The sequence below is a fragment of the Tripterygium wilfordii genome, chromosome 22 (genome assembly GCF_013401445.1).
Source record: "Tripterygium wilfordii isolate XIE 37 chromosome 22, ASM1340144v1, whole genome shotgun sequence".
Classification (NCBI taxonomy): domain Eukaryota; kingdom Viridiplantae; phylum Streptophyta; class Magnoliopsida; order Celastrales; family Celastraceae; genus Tripterygium; species Tripterygium wilfordii.
The window spans coordinates 1193481-1211366 of NC_052253.1; the positions used below are offsets into that span (position 1 = coordinate 1193481).

Consider the following 17886-nt stretch of genomic DNA (forward strand, 5'->3'; position numbering starts at 1 on the left):
AGAGAAACTTCAGGCATTGGGAGCCTGGGAGGGAGAAAAAAAAAATACTTGTTTTTTTTTTAGGGTTTCTTTGGTTTTTTTTTTTATGACTTTCTTTGTATTTTTTTTCATTTTTGTGTTATTCCAGTTGTTGACTTGGACACATAGAATCCCAGTAATTGACTAATTGTTATCTAAGTTATCGAGTTGAATGCACATAATTCAAATGAATTTGTAGGTTTCATATGTATCACGTGATGCACATGAAATTCTATGCATACAATTACGGATACCAATTACTACTGAAACCTCTATCATAAGGGTTTTTTGCGATACTTTCTTGTGATTTCGGCATATGCTTATATGCTTTTACTTGTACACACTGTTGTGTGTGTACCCTTTGCTATATTTTCGGTGTAAAAAACTTGTAATAAAATCATAGTTACAATAATAGTATCATACGTGCATCCAATAATTTGAGTTTTGTGGCTTTAGTGATCAATTACTAGTCACATTTCCTAATAATATTATACCTTTTCGGATTTAACTTTTTCTAATTCATATGAATAGGTAAAATAGAGCTTTTGTATGGCCAAATTACATTGATTGTTTTATGTATTGGTCTTGTGTATCCAACTTTAATGATTAAAATATAGCAAATGGAAAAGTTGTTATGAAACAAAGAAAAATACATTTTAATTTTATTTTTTTTATCAAACTTAAAAAAATCGAACTAGTTTTGACCGGTTAAACTGGTCTTCCAATTCATGTGTATCAACAGAACCGGACTAATGTCGGGTTCCTAGTTTAACTGGTCGGACCATATAAAAGATTTAAGATTCTATCTTCTAGTTTGGTAAAACATAATAAATTAACAACACCCACGCCCAAATTTTGGGTTGTTATTGGTACGGTTACCGTTACCAATCACGGAATACCGTTACCATACCAATTCTTTTGGTAACTCAAAAAATGTTACCGTTACCGTTACCGTTACCGGAAGAGTCGGTATACCGATCAATCGGTAATGGTAAATCGGTAATTGGTAAATTTATCAATTCTTAAAACATATTTAAAAAAGAGAAGAAAAAAAAGCATCAAGTAGCATTTTGTTTAAGAGTCATTGTATAAAACTATAACACTTTCATCTTGTCTACCATACCAATAATAAAATTGATAGATTAATGAGAAGGATCATTGTGCTACATGTGAATCAGAGAAAAGACCTATCAATCGGAGAAAAAAAGAAAGGAGAATTCACATAATATTATTCCAACAATCTATAACAGAAAATCTTTCATTTCATTAATTTCTAATATTTTTAGTATCTGAAGTGTTTTAAACTCCACAGCAGGAAAGTTAGAAGAAACAAGATAAATAAAAGATAAAAGACCATAATGGAAAGAGAGAAAAAAAGCATTTTGTTATGTAACAAACACTGCTTTAAAGTTAATGAAATTGCTACGAGTGATATATAAATGATAACACAAAAAAATCAACGGTCTAGATTAAATTAGATTAATCTAATAGTCATAATTAAATAAAACTAAAACTAAAAATAATATTAATATATATTTAATATATATGTCGGTAATCGGGAAATTTACCGGTTTTGAACTTTGCTTACCGTTACCGTTACCGAAGTCATCGGTAAATTTACCGTACCGAACAATTGGTAACGGTATACCAGTCTTTTGCTATTTTCGGTAACTAATACGTTGGTAATGGTATACCAATGGATAATTTACCATACCAGTAACAGCCCTACGCCCAATAATTTCAGAGTGTTTTTTTTTTGCACACGCAAATATTTTGGTTTTTTTCACTGGAGTTACATGCATGTTTTGTGAAGAATTGGACAATTGCTTTTCGCATAGATCCACTCACCCGGGGTGAAGAAACTGCGAAACATGGTTCTCAATAGACAACAGTCAAAGAGACCTCACTGGCCCTCTCCTTTCATTTTCATCATGATGGCTACTTTGCAAATTTGAAAACAATAAAATGTTTCAAAAACAACTAATATCTTGCATGAGATAATCCAACCGATTGGTATATGAGTAAAAACTTTACACCTCTCACATTATGACGCGTTTTCTGTGCTTAAAAACCAATAATAACAATCCATGAAAAATAAATTCGTGTAGGCCCGTGACCTAGAGCTAACAATATCATTAATGTATTTGAGTTTATTTTTTTAACATGGTATCGAAGCAAAGTCTCGATCAATTTGAGCGTGACCTCTACCTATTCACTTATTGGGTCAGGCATAACCCAATCCATAAATGCGATGGACTGTTAAGACTAATATCCCACATCGGATTGATATAACTTAATCGAGTGGTATATATGTAGAATTTGCACCTCTCACATTAGGACACGTTTTATGGACCTCAAAATTAATGACGACGACCTATTAAAAACAAATTGATCGGAATCCGAGACCTAGAGCACACAATATCATTGAGGTGTTGAGCTTCAATTAAAAAAAGAACACACAGAATATTCCATTTCCTCCATTATTTCATTGATGACATACTATATATGTGCGTGCCTTAAGTTAACCGGGTGGAGGGGCTCTACTATAGTTAAACTACTACAGCGGAATATTTTGTGTCCAAAATAAATATTAAAGCTGCATGACAAATTTGGACCGTTGAATATAAACTAAAAAATATATATCTCTCATGAATATTTTGATTTTTATCTCGTAAAAATTTATATGGTTGGATTCGTTAAACTAAATACGAGTAATGCTATAAAAACCCAACCCAAAATATGACCCTCATTTTATATTTAAATTATGTAACATGTGAAATAATTATTGATTCACTTAACATCCATTTGGAGTAAAATACAAATCATATTTTGGGATGTAAGGCATAAAGCAGAGCATGACACCCACTTAACAACAGATTTGGGGGCTCCATAATTAATTTAAAATTATAGAATTTATAATTAAAAAAATATAATGATGTAGAAGGTATGTCACATCACACCTCATTTTTTATTTTACAATTTTTAAAACTTGTATGAATTTTTTTCAAACATTAGACGTGAATCCTACATTGTAAGGGATTGCAGAGCCCAAATCCGTTAACACCACCCAATTAACGGCACTTTTATGCACTTACATGCCTGTCACGGCATAAGTCGTCACCCATTTCGACGCGCGTCAAGCGGCTCTTTGCTCGTGGTCTATTCACACGCTGCTCTCTGTCTTTGTGCCACGTGACAATGGTCAATCTGGTGATCATTCCAACGTAGATTAAATCAGTATGGTCATTCATTTACTTCGTAATGAAGGCGGTGCCACTGCCATTTGTGTCCACGAAGCCTTACGTTACGCACCTCTGAAGAGAATGAATGCAATCCCTCTCCATCGGGCAGAATATAAAAAGAATATAAAGTTATAAACGCCTTTTGAAAACAGTTGCGTTCACCTTTCCCAATTCTATTCTGTATTGCTTTTTCTTTTCTTTTTTTATCAAGCTTAAGGAATTACAGAAGGGGGGTGAGAGAGAGAAGGCACACATCGCTTGCTAGTGTTTGTCTTGGGAGGTAAATACTTGTTAGCGTTTGATTAGTTCATTTTTTGATACTATGCAATTTGATCTTTTAGTGTTCTGGGTGCTGATGCTTTGTTGTGCTTTCTAGCATCTGGGTTTGCCTAATTGTATAGTGGGTTCCATTTCTAATTTACTTGCCTGGTTTTCCGTGTTGTGAATTTGATTCACTTTATTTTTTGTTTTTGTTTTGGAGTTCCATCTTTCAAAGAATTTTGAAGAGGGTTCTTTCTTATGTTTTTGTTTGAATCTTGCTTCTAATAGCTGTTTGTTTGGGGTAAACCGAGGCTAATCTTATATAACTGTTGTGAACTGATGTAGCTTAATTTGATGACTCTTTGATGAGTCGATAAGACATCGGGAATCTTATGTGCTTGATTCTTTTGTGATATTTTTCATCTGCTTTTGATAGATCATGGATTAATCAAGTTCTGCTAAACAAGATCATGTTTCTCATTTGATTTCAATTTCACTTGAATACATTTATAGGCAACTATTTAATCTGCTTCACACGGTAATTGTTATAGATCATCATATAAACATTCACGATGGGAGATTCGGAGGGAAGTGTCTCGAACTCACCAATGCTTGAAAGATTAGGCACTACCGAGGTCTTATCTAAGAACTATGGAGTGTATGGGATGGTTGGTGCTGTTATTGTTGCCATACTTGTTCCTGTATTTCTTTCTGCTGTGTTAATGGGAAAGAAAAAGGGGAAGCAAAGAGGAGTTGCAGTAGAAGTTGGTGGTGAGCCAGGTTATGCAATCCGCAATGCTCGGTTCACTCAGTTGGTTGATATTCCTTGGAAAGAAGCCACAACAATGGCAGCATTATTTGAGCAATCCTGCAAAAATCATTCTCGAGATCGATTTCTTGGTACAAGAAAGGTAATTAGTAGGGATTTTGTCACTGCAAGTGATGGTAGGAAGTTTGAAAAGCTACACTTGGGGGATTACGAGTGGCAAACTTATGGGGAGGTTTTTAATCGTGCTTGCAACTTTGCATCTGGGCTTATCAACGTAGGTCACAATGTGGATACCCGCGCTGCAATTTTCTCAGAAACTCGGGCAGAGTGGATTATCGCTTTTCAGGTATCTATGCTGCTGCTTTTCTTTTCTTTTTTCCTTTTAAATGAATTTATTACTGGATTATACTTTTAAGTTGTTACCCATGGACAACAACGAATGCATTATTCTTGCACTCGCAGGGATGCTTTCGACAGAATATCTCTGTTGTTACAATTTATGCTTCGCTAGGTGAGGATGCCCTGATCCACTCACTCAACGAGGTGGGGAAATCACTGCTTTAGCCTTCTTTGATATTATTCACTCTCTAATGAATCATATTGTATTTAGCCCTTCGTAAAATAATTGTGGACAGTCCTTATGTGGATCCTTAATATTGTGACAGACCCAAGTATCAACTCTGATCTGTGATTCGAAGCAGTTGAAGAAGTTGGCTGCTATAAGCTCAAATCTGGAAACTATCAAGAACATCATATACATAGAGGATGAAGGAACTACAAATGATTCTAGTTTCTCTGGAAGCATGGGTAGCTGGACGGTTTCTTCTTTTTCTGAAGTTGAGAAACTTGGGAAGGACCATCCTGTTACGGAAAGCCTTCCTTCGAAGAATGACATTGCTGTTGTCATGTATACAAGCGGCAGTACTGGCCTGCCAAAGGTGTGCTTCTATTTCTTTTTCTTTTTGATTTCATGTTATGGGTATGCCGAGGAAAGTGACAACTCAATACAGGATCTCTTCCTTGCTTTGTTTATATGGTGATTTGGTGCTCTGACGATTATCACAATAATGAGTTCTGTATTTTGATATATATATATAGAGAGAGAGAGAGAGAGAGAGAGAAGTAGAGTAAAGTAAACCTTTGAATGCAACTTTTGCATTCAAATAATGACTTGGTCTTTATTTTTGTATGGAAGTTCTTTATTGCTGACATGTTTTTCATATTCTCTAGTTTTCATCAGCTCACAAACTGGGTTGTTTATTTATATCAAAGTCGCATTTCTTCATGACTCTAACATGTGTGTTACTACATAGGGAGTCATGATTACTCATGGCAATATTGTAGCTACTGCTGCAGCTGTTAAGACAGTGATTCCAAAGCTGGGAAGCAATGATGTATACTTGGCATACTTGCCCCTAGCACATGTTTTTGAACTAGCAGCTGAGGTAGCTTCATTTCTGCTTTCTTCCTCTCTGGACTAGTTGTCAAGACTCCAATTCTCATTTTTGTGCTTGTCTAGTCTGTGATGATGTGTGCAGGATGTGCGATTGGCTATGGCTCAGCATTGACTTTGACTGACACTTCTAACAAGATTAAAAAAGGAACTAAGGGGGACGCCTCTGTGTTAAAGCCTACTCTCATGGCAGCAGTTCCAGCTATTGTAGACCGTGTTAGAGAAGGAGTGCTGAAAAAGGTGTAAACTGGATTCATGCTTTCTGTTGTATTTCTATATGGCCGCATAACATTAGTCGCTGCTTACAATTTGGTTGAGGAATTTAAGTATATAGCTACCTCTAACTGTTCTCTATATATTATATTTCTAACATACTGTAGGTAGAGGGAATGGGTGGATTAGCAAAGAGATTGTTCGACATTGGATATGACCGTCGACTGGCAGCTGTAGAAGGAAGCTGGCTTGGTGCTTGGGGACTAGAGAAGTTGTTTTGGGATATCCTTGTCTTCAAGAAAATACGCGAAATACTTGGAGGGCATCTCCGATTTATGCTATGTGGTGGAGCTCCTTTATCAGGGGATTCACAGCGGTTTATCAACATATGCATGGGGTAAAGCCTCTCTTAGTCTCTCTTCATAGGCAACTTTTTCTGTTTTCTTTGTATGGACATTTATGTTAGATAGTTGGCTTGCATTGTCCAAATTAGAGTTGGAACATTGCCAATTTTCTAATGAAGGGTTGTATGATCTGAATCGGACTGTGAATTGGTTCATTATTATGTATTGGTGAAAACTAAAGAATTTAAAGAGGACTCAGCTTCTTTACTTTCTAACACTAGATTTCTATTCAAACGGATGCTTAGATGTCTGTTGAAGTCTTGAAGAAGTGAAGGATAGCTTAGTTTTTATTGGGTGGTCTTTTATATAGATATAACTTATTGGATAACTATGTTAATTGTCTTCAGATGCTCTTATCAGTCTTGTTGGTTTAAGATTAAGAGCTCACATTCTGCCCCTTTTTCCCATTAATCCTTAATTTTGTAACTGTAGCTGTATTTAGAGTCTTGTTTATACATGCAGTTTTAAGAGATGCAGGGAAGTGCATTTTGTTTCCCGATGGGCAATAGATGAAATTTGGACATATGGAATCAAGTTCACACAATGCAATGAAATATAGATAATTCTTGGTAAACGCATAGTTTTACTAGTCAATAGGGCTCTGTATGTGGTTCAGTGTTATCTTAGATAAGCCCTTCTGTACCTGCAATTGTTCTGGTAGATAAGAATTTCTTTTTTGATCCCTTTTTTGTGTTTAGCTTAGCACTGAGAATTAAGTTACTTCGCCTTAAACACTTTATGTCATCAGGGCTCCTATAGGTCAAGGATATGGCTTGACCGAAACATGTGCTGGAGCTGCTTTCTCTGAGTGGGATGACACGAGTGTTGGTCGAGTTGGACCTCCTTTGCCTTGTTGCTACATCAAGGTATGTCACAGTTGATATGACAACCATGATTGTTGCATATAAAAGATGGTTGAGTAGGCTGTGGTTAGAACATTTTGCTTTGTACTAGCTCCTCTTGAGATGGTAGGTATAAGGTAGACACTGCAAAGTTGCAAAGTTGTCGAATTGAGCTTAAAGACGACTCTTTACGTTCTCGTGCAGCTTGTTTCTTGGGAAGAAGGTGGATATTTGACATCTGACAAGCCAATGCCTAGAGGAGAGGTTGTAGTAGGGGGGCTGAGTGTGACTGCTGGTTACTTTAACCAGCCGGAAAAAACTAACGAGGTGTACAAGGTAAATTCCCACATTTGCCTGTGGGTACATATTTGGCAAGACAAAGTAACTTCTGTATTCAAAAGACTTTGAATACTGGTTCTTATGACCTGTTACATGCTATAGGTTGATGAGAGGGGCCTGCGCTGGTTTTATACCGGTGATATTGGACAATTCCATCCTGATGGTTGCCTTGAAATTATTGATAGGAAGAAGGACATTGTCAAACTTCAACATGGAGAGTACATCTCCCTTGGAAAGGTGTATTTGAGCTTTCATATACATAATGTTCCATTGTCTAGCATGGCGGCATTTGCTACAAGAATTTGTTTAGGTGATAAATTTCTTGGTTCATGCCTTAACTGCAGGTCGAGGCAACACTAGCATCAAGTAATTATGTGGACAGTATCATGGTATATGCAGACCCCCTTCAAAATTATTGTGTAGCTTTAATTGTTCCCTCACGTCAAGTCCTGGAGAATTGGGCTCGAGAGGCTGACATCAAGTACAACAAATTTCCCGAGTTGTGTGAGAGAGCTGAAACTGTCAGCGAGGTTCAACAATCACTCTCCAAGGTTGGTTTGATCTTAAGCTTTCTTCCAAACACCTTAAATGAGTTGAAAATTTAGAATATGGTTATTGTTGTTAACTTGTAGTAGCTGGGCAATATATACCTTCCAGAAATGTGCATAATCTGTGGCATGCCATTTCATAAACCGCTTGCTTGGTGTAACTTTCATTTGGAAGAAACCTACTCTTGCTTGCATTATCCTAGAAATGTATGTAGGTCAGAAGATGGTCTTACTGACATGGATATAGAAAAAGAGTGAATGCATCCATTTGTAAATTTATGCTTCGTCATTCTGATTTCCATGAAATTTCCTGTGCTCCTGAACCCACTCAATTCTTCTACCTGTCCCTTTTGCGCAGGTAGCGAAAGCTGCAAAATTGGACAAGTTCGAAACCCCTGCGAAAATAAAGTTGCTGCCAGAGCCATGGACGCCGGAGTCTGGCTTAGTCACTGCCGCGCTCAAGATAAAGAGAGAACAACTGAAAGCTAAGTTCAAAGATGACCTACGGAGGTTGTATCAGTAAAGCAGGCAAAAAATGACCGTCTTATGTGTTTTGGTCGACTGTATCATGCTCTTCATCATGCCTTCTCCAAGAAGATATTAGTAGCTGCTTGATATAAATTAGTTTTATTAGTATTCCAGTCCTCCCAACTTCCATTCTCAGCAGCTATGGAGCTGAATTTACAGAATTACACTGACAATCATGTTATGTCAGGCTTTCTCCAAGAAGATATTAGTAGCTGCTTGATGTAAATTAGTTTTATTAGTATTCCAGTCCTTCCAACTTCCATTCTCGGCAGCCATGGAGCTGATTTTGCAGAGTTACACTGACAATCATGTTATGGGCTGGGGTTGGAGGGGTTCAATTTTAATTTAGAGGTCACAATTTCAATTCTTAAAAACAAACTCGTCGCATAATATGTGGGATAAGAAATCTGCGTATATCTTGCATGTTCCCGATCTTGTCCACTGCAGGACCTTGCCAAAAGGTATGTGTATGCTCACTATAAAGCTCCCTGATAAGGTCTACTATCAAATTCACCTCAATCATCCAATTCTCACGAACCACTTATTCTTAAACATCCAAATTGGATCCTTAAGTGCCTGCAACTAAACACTTAATCCAAGATTGATTATAAAAATTGGCTATTTTCAAGGAATCCACGTCCACCCCGCCTACCGGCCAAGCACAAGAGCGCCAGCAAATCCTAGTAATTCCACAAGTGAGAAATAGGCTGTCAAGGGACTCCACCCGAGAAGTTTAAGAAAAACACCAATTCTACCTCTAGTAGGTAATGCTCCCAAAGCCATCCTCCATTATAAGAGTTTGAACCTGGCATGTACCTTAAGCTTCCACAAAGTCTCCCAATCAGATTTCATGAAGATAGGATTCTTCATTGATCAACAAAGCATGAGCTGATTTAAAACTAAAACCTCTTTTTTTTTGGTGCAGCCCACCCAAACAGGGGGAAATCCTATAAGAGAGTGCAATTTTATACAGAAAAGGAAACTGGCGGAAAGTGTTGAAAGAACAGTTTCAGCTGCATACATGGCTAATCACTTGGGTAAGTAAATCTAACAGAATGTTGAGCAGCATAAACTTCTCAGCATGTGCCAGCAATTACAATTCTGCGACGATTGATAATGTCTCCATCAATTTTCATGGTGAAAAATTGTCTTATCATCGAACTCGTATATTAGTCCTGTTTGGACGAAAGAGGGCGGAGTGAATCAGGCCTCTCTGATAGTGATGGTCGCAAAACAAGATATAAAGCCGGACCCAAGAATGGCACCAGTGACAGGGGAAGGACCCAAGTGCCTTTATCGTCCCTGTCAAGAGACAAAGCACCCCTAATTAATGCCACATATATTTCCTCAAGTACAAAAGCTATAATAAAAATAATGGGAAAGCTTGAAGCTAAGGCTCCAAGTGTCCCAAGAAATGTTCCTTTAAAATGGCTATTGCTGTTTTACGCATAATGGTGTGGGACATTTTCGCTTTTTTCAGTTCATCACAGAAATAGAGCTGAAGGTGGACCTGGATTCCGTCAAATAGTGGTTAAGAGGTGCCGTATTTCACCTTAAGTGTTGAATAAGCGCATTGGAAAACAATTGCAGCTTGAGCACTGAGTTGGATAGCCAAAGTAAAAAAAAAAGGTAAACAACTCCCACGCACAAGGCTCCTCTAGTGGGTGGGGTCAGGGACAAGCAGGATATACACAAACCTAAAATCTCATATAATATGTGAAGAGGATGTACAGGACCATATATTCATCTGAATACCCAAGATATTTTCTTTAATAAAAACGTTTTCATACCTCTGAAACTAGCCTTATTCCATGAATTGTATGGTCTCTATATCTAAACAAGAAGGAAGATAGTGAGAAGCAACTATCTCACCATTTTCGAGCAGTCATATCATTGTAAACCCAGAACGGAGCAAATGCTGATAATAGGGTAAAATCAAGGCTCATGATATGTATCTGCAATGCAAAAGTTCAATACCAAAGAAAGTATACAAGTTTCAATTAGATCATGATTACCACCAGCAATCAATATAATTAAGCATGAATAAACAACTAAGGAAATTTATGGAAACACGATTCTGTATACCGTGATATATTATTAACCCCAACATGATGATAGCTGACACGAAGGGGCACCAATGTATATGGATTAACTTAGCACTTTTGACATTGGTGGAGTCAATTGGAAAGACTTACGAATCTGCTGGACTTTAAGTACAGGTAGAATTCATTCCAGTCACCGGTCGCTAAACCAGCATAAAGGAAAAGACCGACTCCTGCAGCAAGTGATATCTGACATGCAAATGCATTAAATTCAAAAACTACTACGAAATACAATAATCAGTCTGCTTCTAAAGAATATCACTTCATACCCCAGCCATTAATTTTGAGTCCAGAAAATTCAGGGGCCATTGCTTGAGCTCCCTATCTTCAACACATGGGGGAGGTGGTCTCCAGAGGACAAAATAGGGTAGAAGAGCATATGCACCTCCAAAGAATGAAAGTATCAGGAATGGCCAAACAGCAATTTTACTTTGGGAACTGCAATTGCCATGATTAAATAACTTCAAGTTCTAGTAAAGAACGGCAGCAAACAAATTTTAAGAAAACAAAGAGAGATTTGTTGGGAAGACCATCAGTTTCTTACTACTCACAGCCATTACATGTCATCCAACTATGGTTGCTTTGGCACGAAGACTACAGATTAGCATTATGACAAGAATTTCCAAAATTGAAGATGCTAGATTATTGATGATGATGCTACCTAATATATAATACACGATGACTGAAATGACAAAAGGCTCATGTGGAACTATAGTTCCATTGAACGATGGAAGAAAACGGCAATTAAAGAACTAAGAAAATACCTTCTGCCGGTTGGAACTAGAAGCATGCTGTACACCAAAGGCCACAAACCCATAATGTACCATAGAGACACAAGTACTTGGTTCATCCTAAAGCCATCGTCTCCATTCAAATAAAGGAGCTTTTTCAAGAAATACAAGTCTATTGACTGCCAAACATGAGTCCGCATGTTAGGAACAATGGATATTCAAATTAGTTAATGACAACCATGGCCATGTCAAACCAGATGGTATCTGCAAGAAACCAGCTCAAATGCTTTTCAACTATCTGTAAAGTCCTCAATTTCACAAAGCCATTCACTTTCATCGTTGTAAGATTGTTGTATTGAAGTTCCAGATTTCCAAAAGTTGAAAATTAAGTTTAACTGAGAAAAAAAAAAGAAAAAGAAACAACTGATACACAACATAGCAGGTTTATATGTAGTATTGCAGATTTTACTCGATTGAAGCTAACCAACCTATTAACTTAACTCTTTCTCGTTTCACATTTCACAGACAGTGGAAGTCCAACTCCAAATTAGCTTCAAAACAGCAGGTCATATGCTTAAGGGAAACTATTACTGCCACTGGTATAGGATAAGTTTAGTTAGAATCCTCGAGTTATTAGGAGATTTTAGTTTTAATTTTTTCCTTCTCTTTTCTCTTATTAGGAGAATCCTTTCATAGATCAATTAGGGAATCCTAGTCCAGGTGGAAAAGCTGTACTAGATTAGTATGGTTTTGCAGAACAAAAAAATCCAAAAAAAAAAATCCAGATAAAGCAGTTTTCGAGAAACCAAAAGCACAGAGGGAGTATAATAGTACCGGAGTCTGATTAGGAGCAAGATTGAAGACATAATACAAGACTGAACCCCACAGCACAAACAGCAAGATTGATGTTGTCCAGTCCCTTCCCTCTTTTTCATCTGCTTCACCCTCCAAAACTGGGTCTTTGTCTGAATTCTGAGTGTTTAAGGTGCTGCGACATATTTGACAGGAACTTCTTTGAAATCTCATAATTGGGGATTTAAGAAAAACCATAGATTTTGAAGTTGTTTGGGGAAGTGAACGTAAAAATCTAAACTTGGGTTTAGGGTTCTGGGTTTGGATTGAAACTATGGGTTTTGGGCTCTTGATTGGAAGAGAAGAGGAGTTGCAGGAGATGACATTGGTGCAAGCCAGCATGTTGCAAGAAGGATTTTTTCAGATTATTCGGTGCGGAAGCAAACTGCAAGGCGAGTTTATAACGGGCAAAACAACCCTAAAAAGGAAAAAAGCGAATGACGCCAAGGAAAAGGGACATAGGAAACGCCGTCCAAGGAAAAGGGCCATAGGAAACGCCGAAACGCACCGTTTAACGATAACCGTAAAAACGTTCGATATCTGTGCTCCAGCCTTGTTTCCTTTCAAGTTTCAACGCAGATAAGGTTCGCTCAGGGAGAATCATGGCGGAAGCTTCCGGGATCCTCCACACAACACTGTTCCCGAAGTTCGCTGGGCCTCAGAAAGCTCGGAGACGTTGCTCAACGGTGATTATGCGCAAACATTCGGTACAGTGTTTGTCAGTGTCTACCGGCGACAAAACTAGCGTGACCCAGACGGTACCGTGGGGCTGCGATATCGATTCTGTAGAGAACGCTTCTGCTCTGCAGCGATGGCTGTCAGAGTCGGGCCTCCCGCCTCAGAAAATGTCGATACAGAGAGTGGATGTGGGAGAGAGAGGCTTGGTAGCCTTGAAGAATATCAGGAAGGGCGAAAAGCTACTCTTTGTGCCTCCGTCACTCGTGGTCACCGGCGACTCGGTAATGAATTTCAATGACTCAGGCCGATTACTTAAATTCTTTTGTGTAATAATTTACGATTCTATAATATTTGAGGGTTTCGGCTTGAATTTAGTTTTGCTAGGGAAATCATGAAAGCACATGTGCAACTGCTTCTATGTTTACTAATTTTTGATTCTCGATGAGATTTTGCAGTTTTTTTGATGTATAGATCACAATTCACAGCAGCATATTACTTGCCAAAATTGCATCATAATTCATAATGTGAACCAGTGTATCAAATAAATAATCTCCAAAGTTGTTTCTTCGCCTCTCATTCACTCTTAGTGCACATTTTCTCGATGGTTCAATGGGTTGCTAATTAATCTCCCAATTTGTTTCTCTGTCTCTCTCTTCTCTCGCTCTTAGTGCACATTTCGTCGATGGGTACTAACAGATACTTTGTGGATTTTGCTGTGATTTTGGACTCACAGGAGTGGAGCTCTACAGAGGCTGGTGAAATTTTAAAGAAGTATTCTGTGCCAGACTGGCCATTGCTTGCCACTTACCTGATTAGCGAAGCTAGTCTTCAAAAATCCTCAAGATGGAACAACTACATTTCAGCCCTACCCCGACAGCCGTATTCACTTTTATATTGGTTTGTATTTATTTCTTCGTTGGGTGATTACATGGTCAGTTATTCAAGAGTTCCATTAAACTGCAGAAAGAGTTTACTCTCAGCTTCTTCCCCTACAGCTTCTCTGTATCGTTTCAGGACGCGTGAAGAACTTGATAGGTATTTGGAAGCATCACAGATTAGAGAGCGGGCAATTGAAAGAATTACCAATGTAGTAGAAACGTATGGCTTTCTGTTTCCCAGTTTCTCTACATAAAGCTTGATTTTGTGTATGCTACTGATGCCTCTAATGTTCTTATTCCAATCCTTATATTTTGCCAAGTGTGATCTGTGTAGTCCCATAAGACATTTTCTTATTTTGTGCAGATATAATGATTTAAGCCTGAGGATCTTTTCCAAGTATCCTCACATATTTCCTGAAGAGGTACTGTAATCACTTTTCTTTAAAGTCAAAGCTTCGCTATATTTATCTAAATGCTGGTTGATTTTGTGAAGATCGAGTATCTTTTGTCGCTTTTCATGTTTGCATAATAAGGCATGGGGAATATTTTAGCCACATGCTTTCTTAGGAGATGACAGCAATCACATTGCTTGTCTAACTCCACTCGAACCAAAATTAAATGTAATGATCTATCCAACAGTTGCATATTCTCCAAGGTTAACCGGTGTTGGGCATCCTTAGCCATCCTGCCAATACGTTTGTTTCTTTAAATTAATACTTCCATTTCTTAAATAAAATATGAGGAATGCAATTTACAAGGCAATACCAATTTCACTTAATGATCAAAGTATCAAATCTTCTATAGTGCATGCTGTGTCTGGATTTTAGAATGCTTCCACATATCCTCTGTATGTCATAACCTTTTATGTTTAACTTTGTGCTAATAATTCATTTACAGGTATTCAATTTGGAGACATTCAAATGGTCATTCGGAATCCTGTTCTCTCGCTTGGTAAGTGGACATGTTTTACTCTCTCGTAGTGAATTTGGAAATTTGTGGGCATATTGTAGTCAAACCATGAGGTGTACTTTGGTGACATCACGTGGCAGTTATTGGATCTTCAGAGCAACTGGAGACTCAATATTCTCATTTAAAATGAAGGAATCATTACGTTGATACTTGATACTTTTTTTCCTGATTCCCATGACTTTTGAGTATAAGTTATTAAGTATTAACCACTACTGAATTCGTCTTCTATATAACTACTTATGCAATAAGCTAGTGAAGTTAAGAAAAGTCCTGTGCTTAAATATGATTGAGTGATTTCTTTCTAGAAAATACATATTTATATCACAAATGTTCATAGAGGAGCAACAATAAAGTTCACTTTCGAGTCTTCCTGAGAGTCTACTTAGTCTCAGGCTCATGTCGGTATGACATATTTGTTAAGTTGCAGTAGATACGAGAACACTTAATATCATCATCATCCGGCCTTTATCCAAAAAGTTTGGGTTTGGCTACATGATTATGAGGACACATAATATGAGATTATGAGAATGTAAAAAGATGTGATTTGATAGGACATGTTCATTTATTCACAGGTTCGTTTGCCCTCAATGGATGGAAGGGTTGCATTGGTTCCATGGGCAGATATGCTTAACCATAGTTGTGAGGTATCTTGATTAGTCTATATTGATATTTATCATAAAAGTTTATGCTCTTAGTTATAGAGATTCAAATATTTGGACTTCTATTAAATATATTGGAATGATGTAGGTGGAGACATTTCTGGATTATGACAAATCGTCAAAAGGGGTCGTATTTACAACAAATAGGCAGTACGAGCCAGGTGAGCAGGTAAACATCCTGTTGATGAATCAAATGATAAGTTTCCAAGAGGATGCTTTTTTGCTAGATATGTTCAATGGCCCTCCTAGAAATAAGAAATCGTTTGCTCCATGGAAAGATAAAAATTTGGTTGGATGACAACCATCAGATATGAAATGATCATGGCAAACCTATTCCATGGACCGGGTAAAACAAGTTCGTGAAATTGAATATGACTGCCTTGAAATCCTTTCATGGTCAACTGCCATATCTATTTTTTTGGGCATATCAACCCCTTCCCCCCCCCTCCCACCCCTACCCGCAAAGAATATAAAAACTCGACCCGATCCTTTTTGCTCTTTCAGAAAGGGAAGTATTATCTAAATTAATTTATTTTACTTTTTGATTGCTGCAATAGTCTGTTAAAAGCAATTCAAACCATTGACAAGGACCTACTTTCTGCAGGTTTTCATATCCTATGGCAAGAAGTCAAATGGAGAGCTATTGTTATCCTATGGTTTTGTTCCGAAGGAGGGTACTAATCCTAGTGACTCTGTAGAGTTGTCATTGTCCCTTAATAAACCTGACAGATGCTATAAAGAGAAGTTGGAAGCTCTGACGAAGCATGGATTGTCTGCGTGAGTACTCAAAGAACAAGATTATCATTTTGGGCCACTTTTCAGCACCTCTTGATTTGTCTTTTGTCATCCCTTAACCTTTTCACATTTTTTCCAATTATGAAGTTTTCAAATTTTGGGTGGTCAGTAGCCTTCTAGCAACGGTTAAAACCTCATTATATTTCTTTGTTGGGAAAAGGGTTGTGTTGAGAGCATAAATATTTTCATTAACAATGCTTTGTGTTAGCGATACTAACCCCGAATACTTGACCTGTCTTTCCTCTTTTTTTATATCCCTAGTCTTTCTTACTTCATCTGTAAGCTTTAGTTGTTGGTGCTTAATGAATGATTTTGCTAAGCAGATCTCAGTGTTTTCCTTTAAGAATTACTGGTTGGCCATCGGAACTAATGGCATATGCTTACTTAGCAGTCAGCCCTCCAAGTATGAGCAGCAAGTTTGAAGAGGTTTGACAACTTAACCTTGTTTACTATGAATGTTCGATTATCTATATCTTGTAAGGTATCTAAAGTATAATGGCTACAGATGGCTGCTGCTGCATCAAATAAGACAGGTTTTAAGAAGGATATAGAATACCCAGAAATTATGGAACGAGCATTACAATTCATATTGGACAGTTGTGAGTCGAGCATTTCAAAGTACAACAAATTCCTGCAGGTAATGTGAAACTTAATGTTATAACTTGCAAGTCTGTGTGCTGATTAAAATAGCTGTTGCCTGAAGAAGCTGATTCATATCTTTGCTAGAAAGAGACCAGCCGGGTCTTTTCACTTCACTGCCATAAAATAGTTTAAAAGATGTTAGCCATTTGTTTGGACTGAATTGCTTAATCATTATATTCATGTAGGCTAGTGGATCAATGGATTTGGATGTGACATCTCCAAAGCAGCTAAACCGGCGACTGTTTCTGAAACAACTGGCAGTAGATCTGTGTAATAGTGAGCGGAGAATACTGTTTCGTGCTCAATCTGTAAGAACACGACTTCTTCCTTTTTGTCTTTTTTTGGAGAATGATTTCTTGCTTCTGTAGATTACCATCTGTCCCCTGTGATTAAATAGCTAAATTTACAGACACAGAAAACTGCCTCATGAAGATGCATCACTTCTTAGCTGAATTACTTATTCATTAATGTTTTGTTTTGATTATGGATCCAGGTACTGAGGAGGAGATTGAGGGATATGAGGAGTGGCGAATTGCGGGCATTGACAATCTTTAATGGGTTCAGGAAGCTGTTCAAATAAGTTTCATAATGTAATTCACTTTTGTTGTTGAGACAGGTGTTTCTGGCTCATCAAGAGGTATCATATTTCTGTGGTATAGGATTTATTATCGAGTGAGAGGGCATGTGTTTCCAAGCCCTAATACTTGTAAAGAGATACAAATTTGTTTACTCACATGTTTTAATGCTTCCCTGAAATGGGTTGAGAGAAACATCAAGTTCAGTTTCTCCAAGGTCTTGTTTTTCTCCTAAAGGGTCTGCTTGGATTTGATGTTTAGGGAGTTAAGTGGAGGAAGGTTAAGTATGAAGGAGTAACTTCACTTTATTTGGATTGAGAGTTACGTGGGATGAAGGAGTTGACATTTTGTAACCCATATTAGGGTGAGAAAGATTTGTTTGTTATTT

At 37.6% G+C, this 17886-nt stretch overlaps 3 protein-coding genes across 5 annotated transcripts; 2 read left to right on the forward strand and 1 right to left on the reverse strand.

Annotated features, from left to right (window-relative positions):
• Nucleotides 1-3355: 3355 nt before the first annotated feature.
• On the forward strand, nt 3356-8888 carry LOC119990674 (long chain acyl-CoA synthetase 8-like). 3 transcript variants are annotated; one of them, XM_038836723.1, is made up of 12 exons: nt 3356-3540; nt 4073-4636; nt 4753-4833; nt 4956-5228; nt 5604-5735; nt 5810-5983; nt 6124-6353; nt 7109-7226; nt 7407-7538; nt 7644-7778; nt 7886-8096; nt 8452-8888. In XM_038836723.1, exons 2-12 carry the CDS (start codon nt 4094-4096, stop codon nt 8610-8612), a joined length of 2190 nt encoding a protein of 729 aa, XP_038692651.1. In that variant the 5' UTR covers nt 3356-3540; nt 4073-4093; the 3' UTR covers nt 8613-8888. The 3 variants fall into 3 exon arrangements, with proteins under 3 accessions (XP_038692651.1, XP_038692653.1, XP_038692650.1); XM_038836722.1 differs by having other exon boundaries at nt 3360-3540; nt 7886-8092; nt 8448-8888; XM_038836725.1 differs by lacking the exon at nt 5604-5735 and having other exon boundaries at nt 3358-3540; nt 7886-8092; nt 8448-8888.
• A 552-nt stretch (nt 8889-9440) lies between these two features.
• Nucleotides 9441-12675, reverse strand: LOC119990676. Its single transcript, XM_038836727.1, has 6 exons — nt 12285-12675; nt 11484-11629; nt 10989-11157; nt 10813-10908; nt 10490-10572; nt 9441-9919 (listed from the first exon to the last, which is right to left on the reverse strand). Exons 1-6 carry the CDS (start codon nt 12642-12644, stop codon nt 9787-9789), a joined length of 987 nt encoding a protein of 328 aa, XP_038692655.1. The 5' UTR covers nt 12645-12675; the 3' UTR covers nt 9441-9786.
• A 76-nt stretch (nt 12676-12751) lies between these two features.
• LOC119990675 (ribulose-1,5 bisphosphate carboxylase/oxygenase large subunit N-methyltransferase, chloroplastic) lies at nt 12752-17710 on the forward strand. The gene is made up of 12 exons (XM_038836726.1): nt 12752-13261; nt 13714-13877; nt 13995-14078; nt 14223-14280; nt 14756-14809; nt 15400-15471; nt 15575-15655; nt 16091-16263; nt 16605-16707; nt 16787-16918; nt 17109-17231; nt 17417-17710. Exons 1-12 carry the CDS (start codon nt 12905-12907, stop codon nt 17501-17503), a joined length of 1488 nt encoding a protein of 495 aa, XP_038692654.1. The 5' UTR covers nt 12752-12904; the 3' UTR covers nt 17504-17710.
• Nucleotides 17711-17886: the final 176 nt, after the last annotated feature.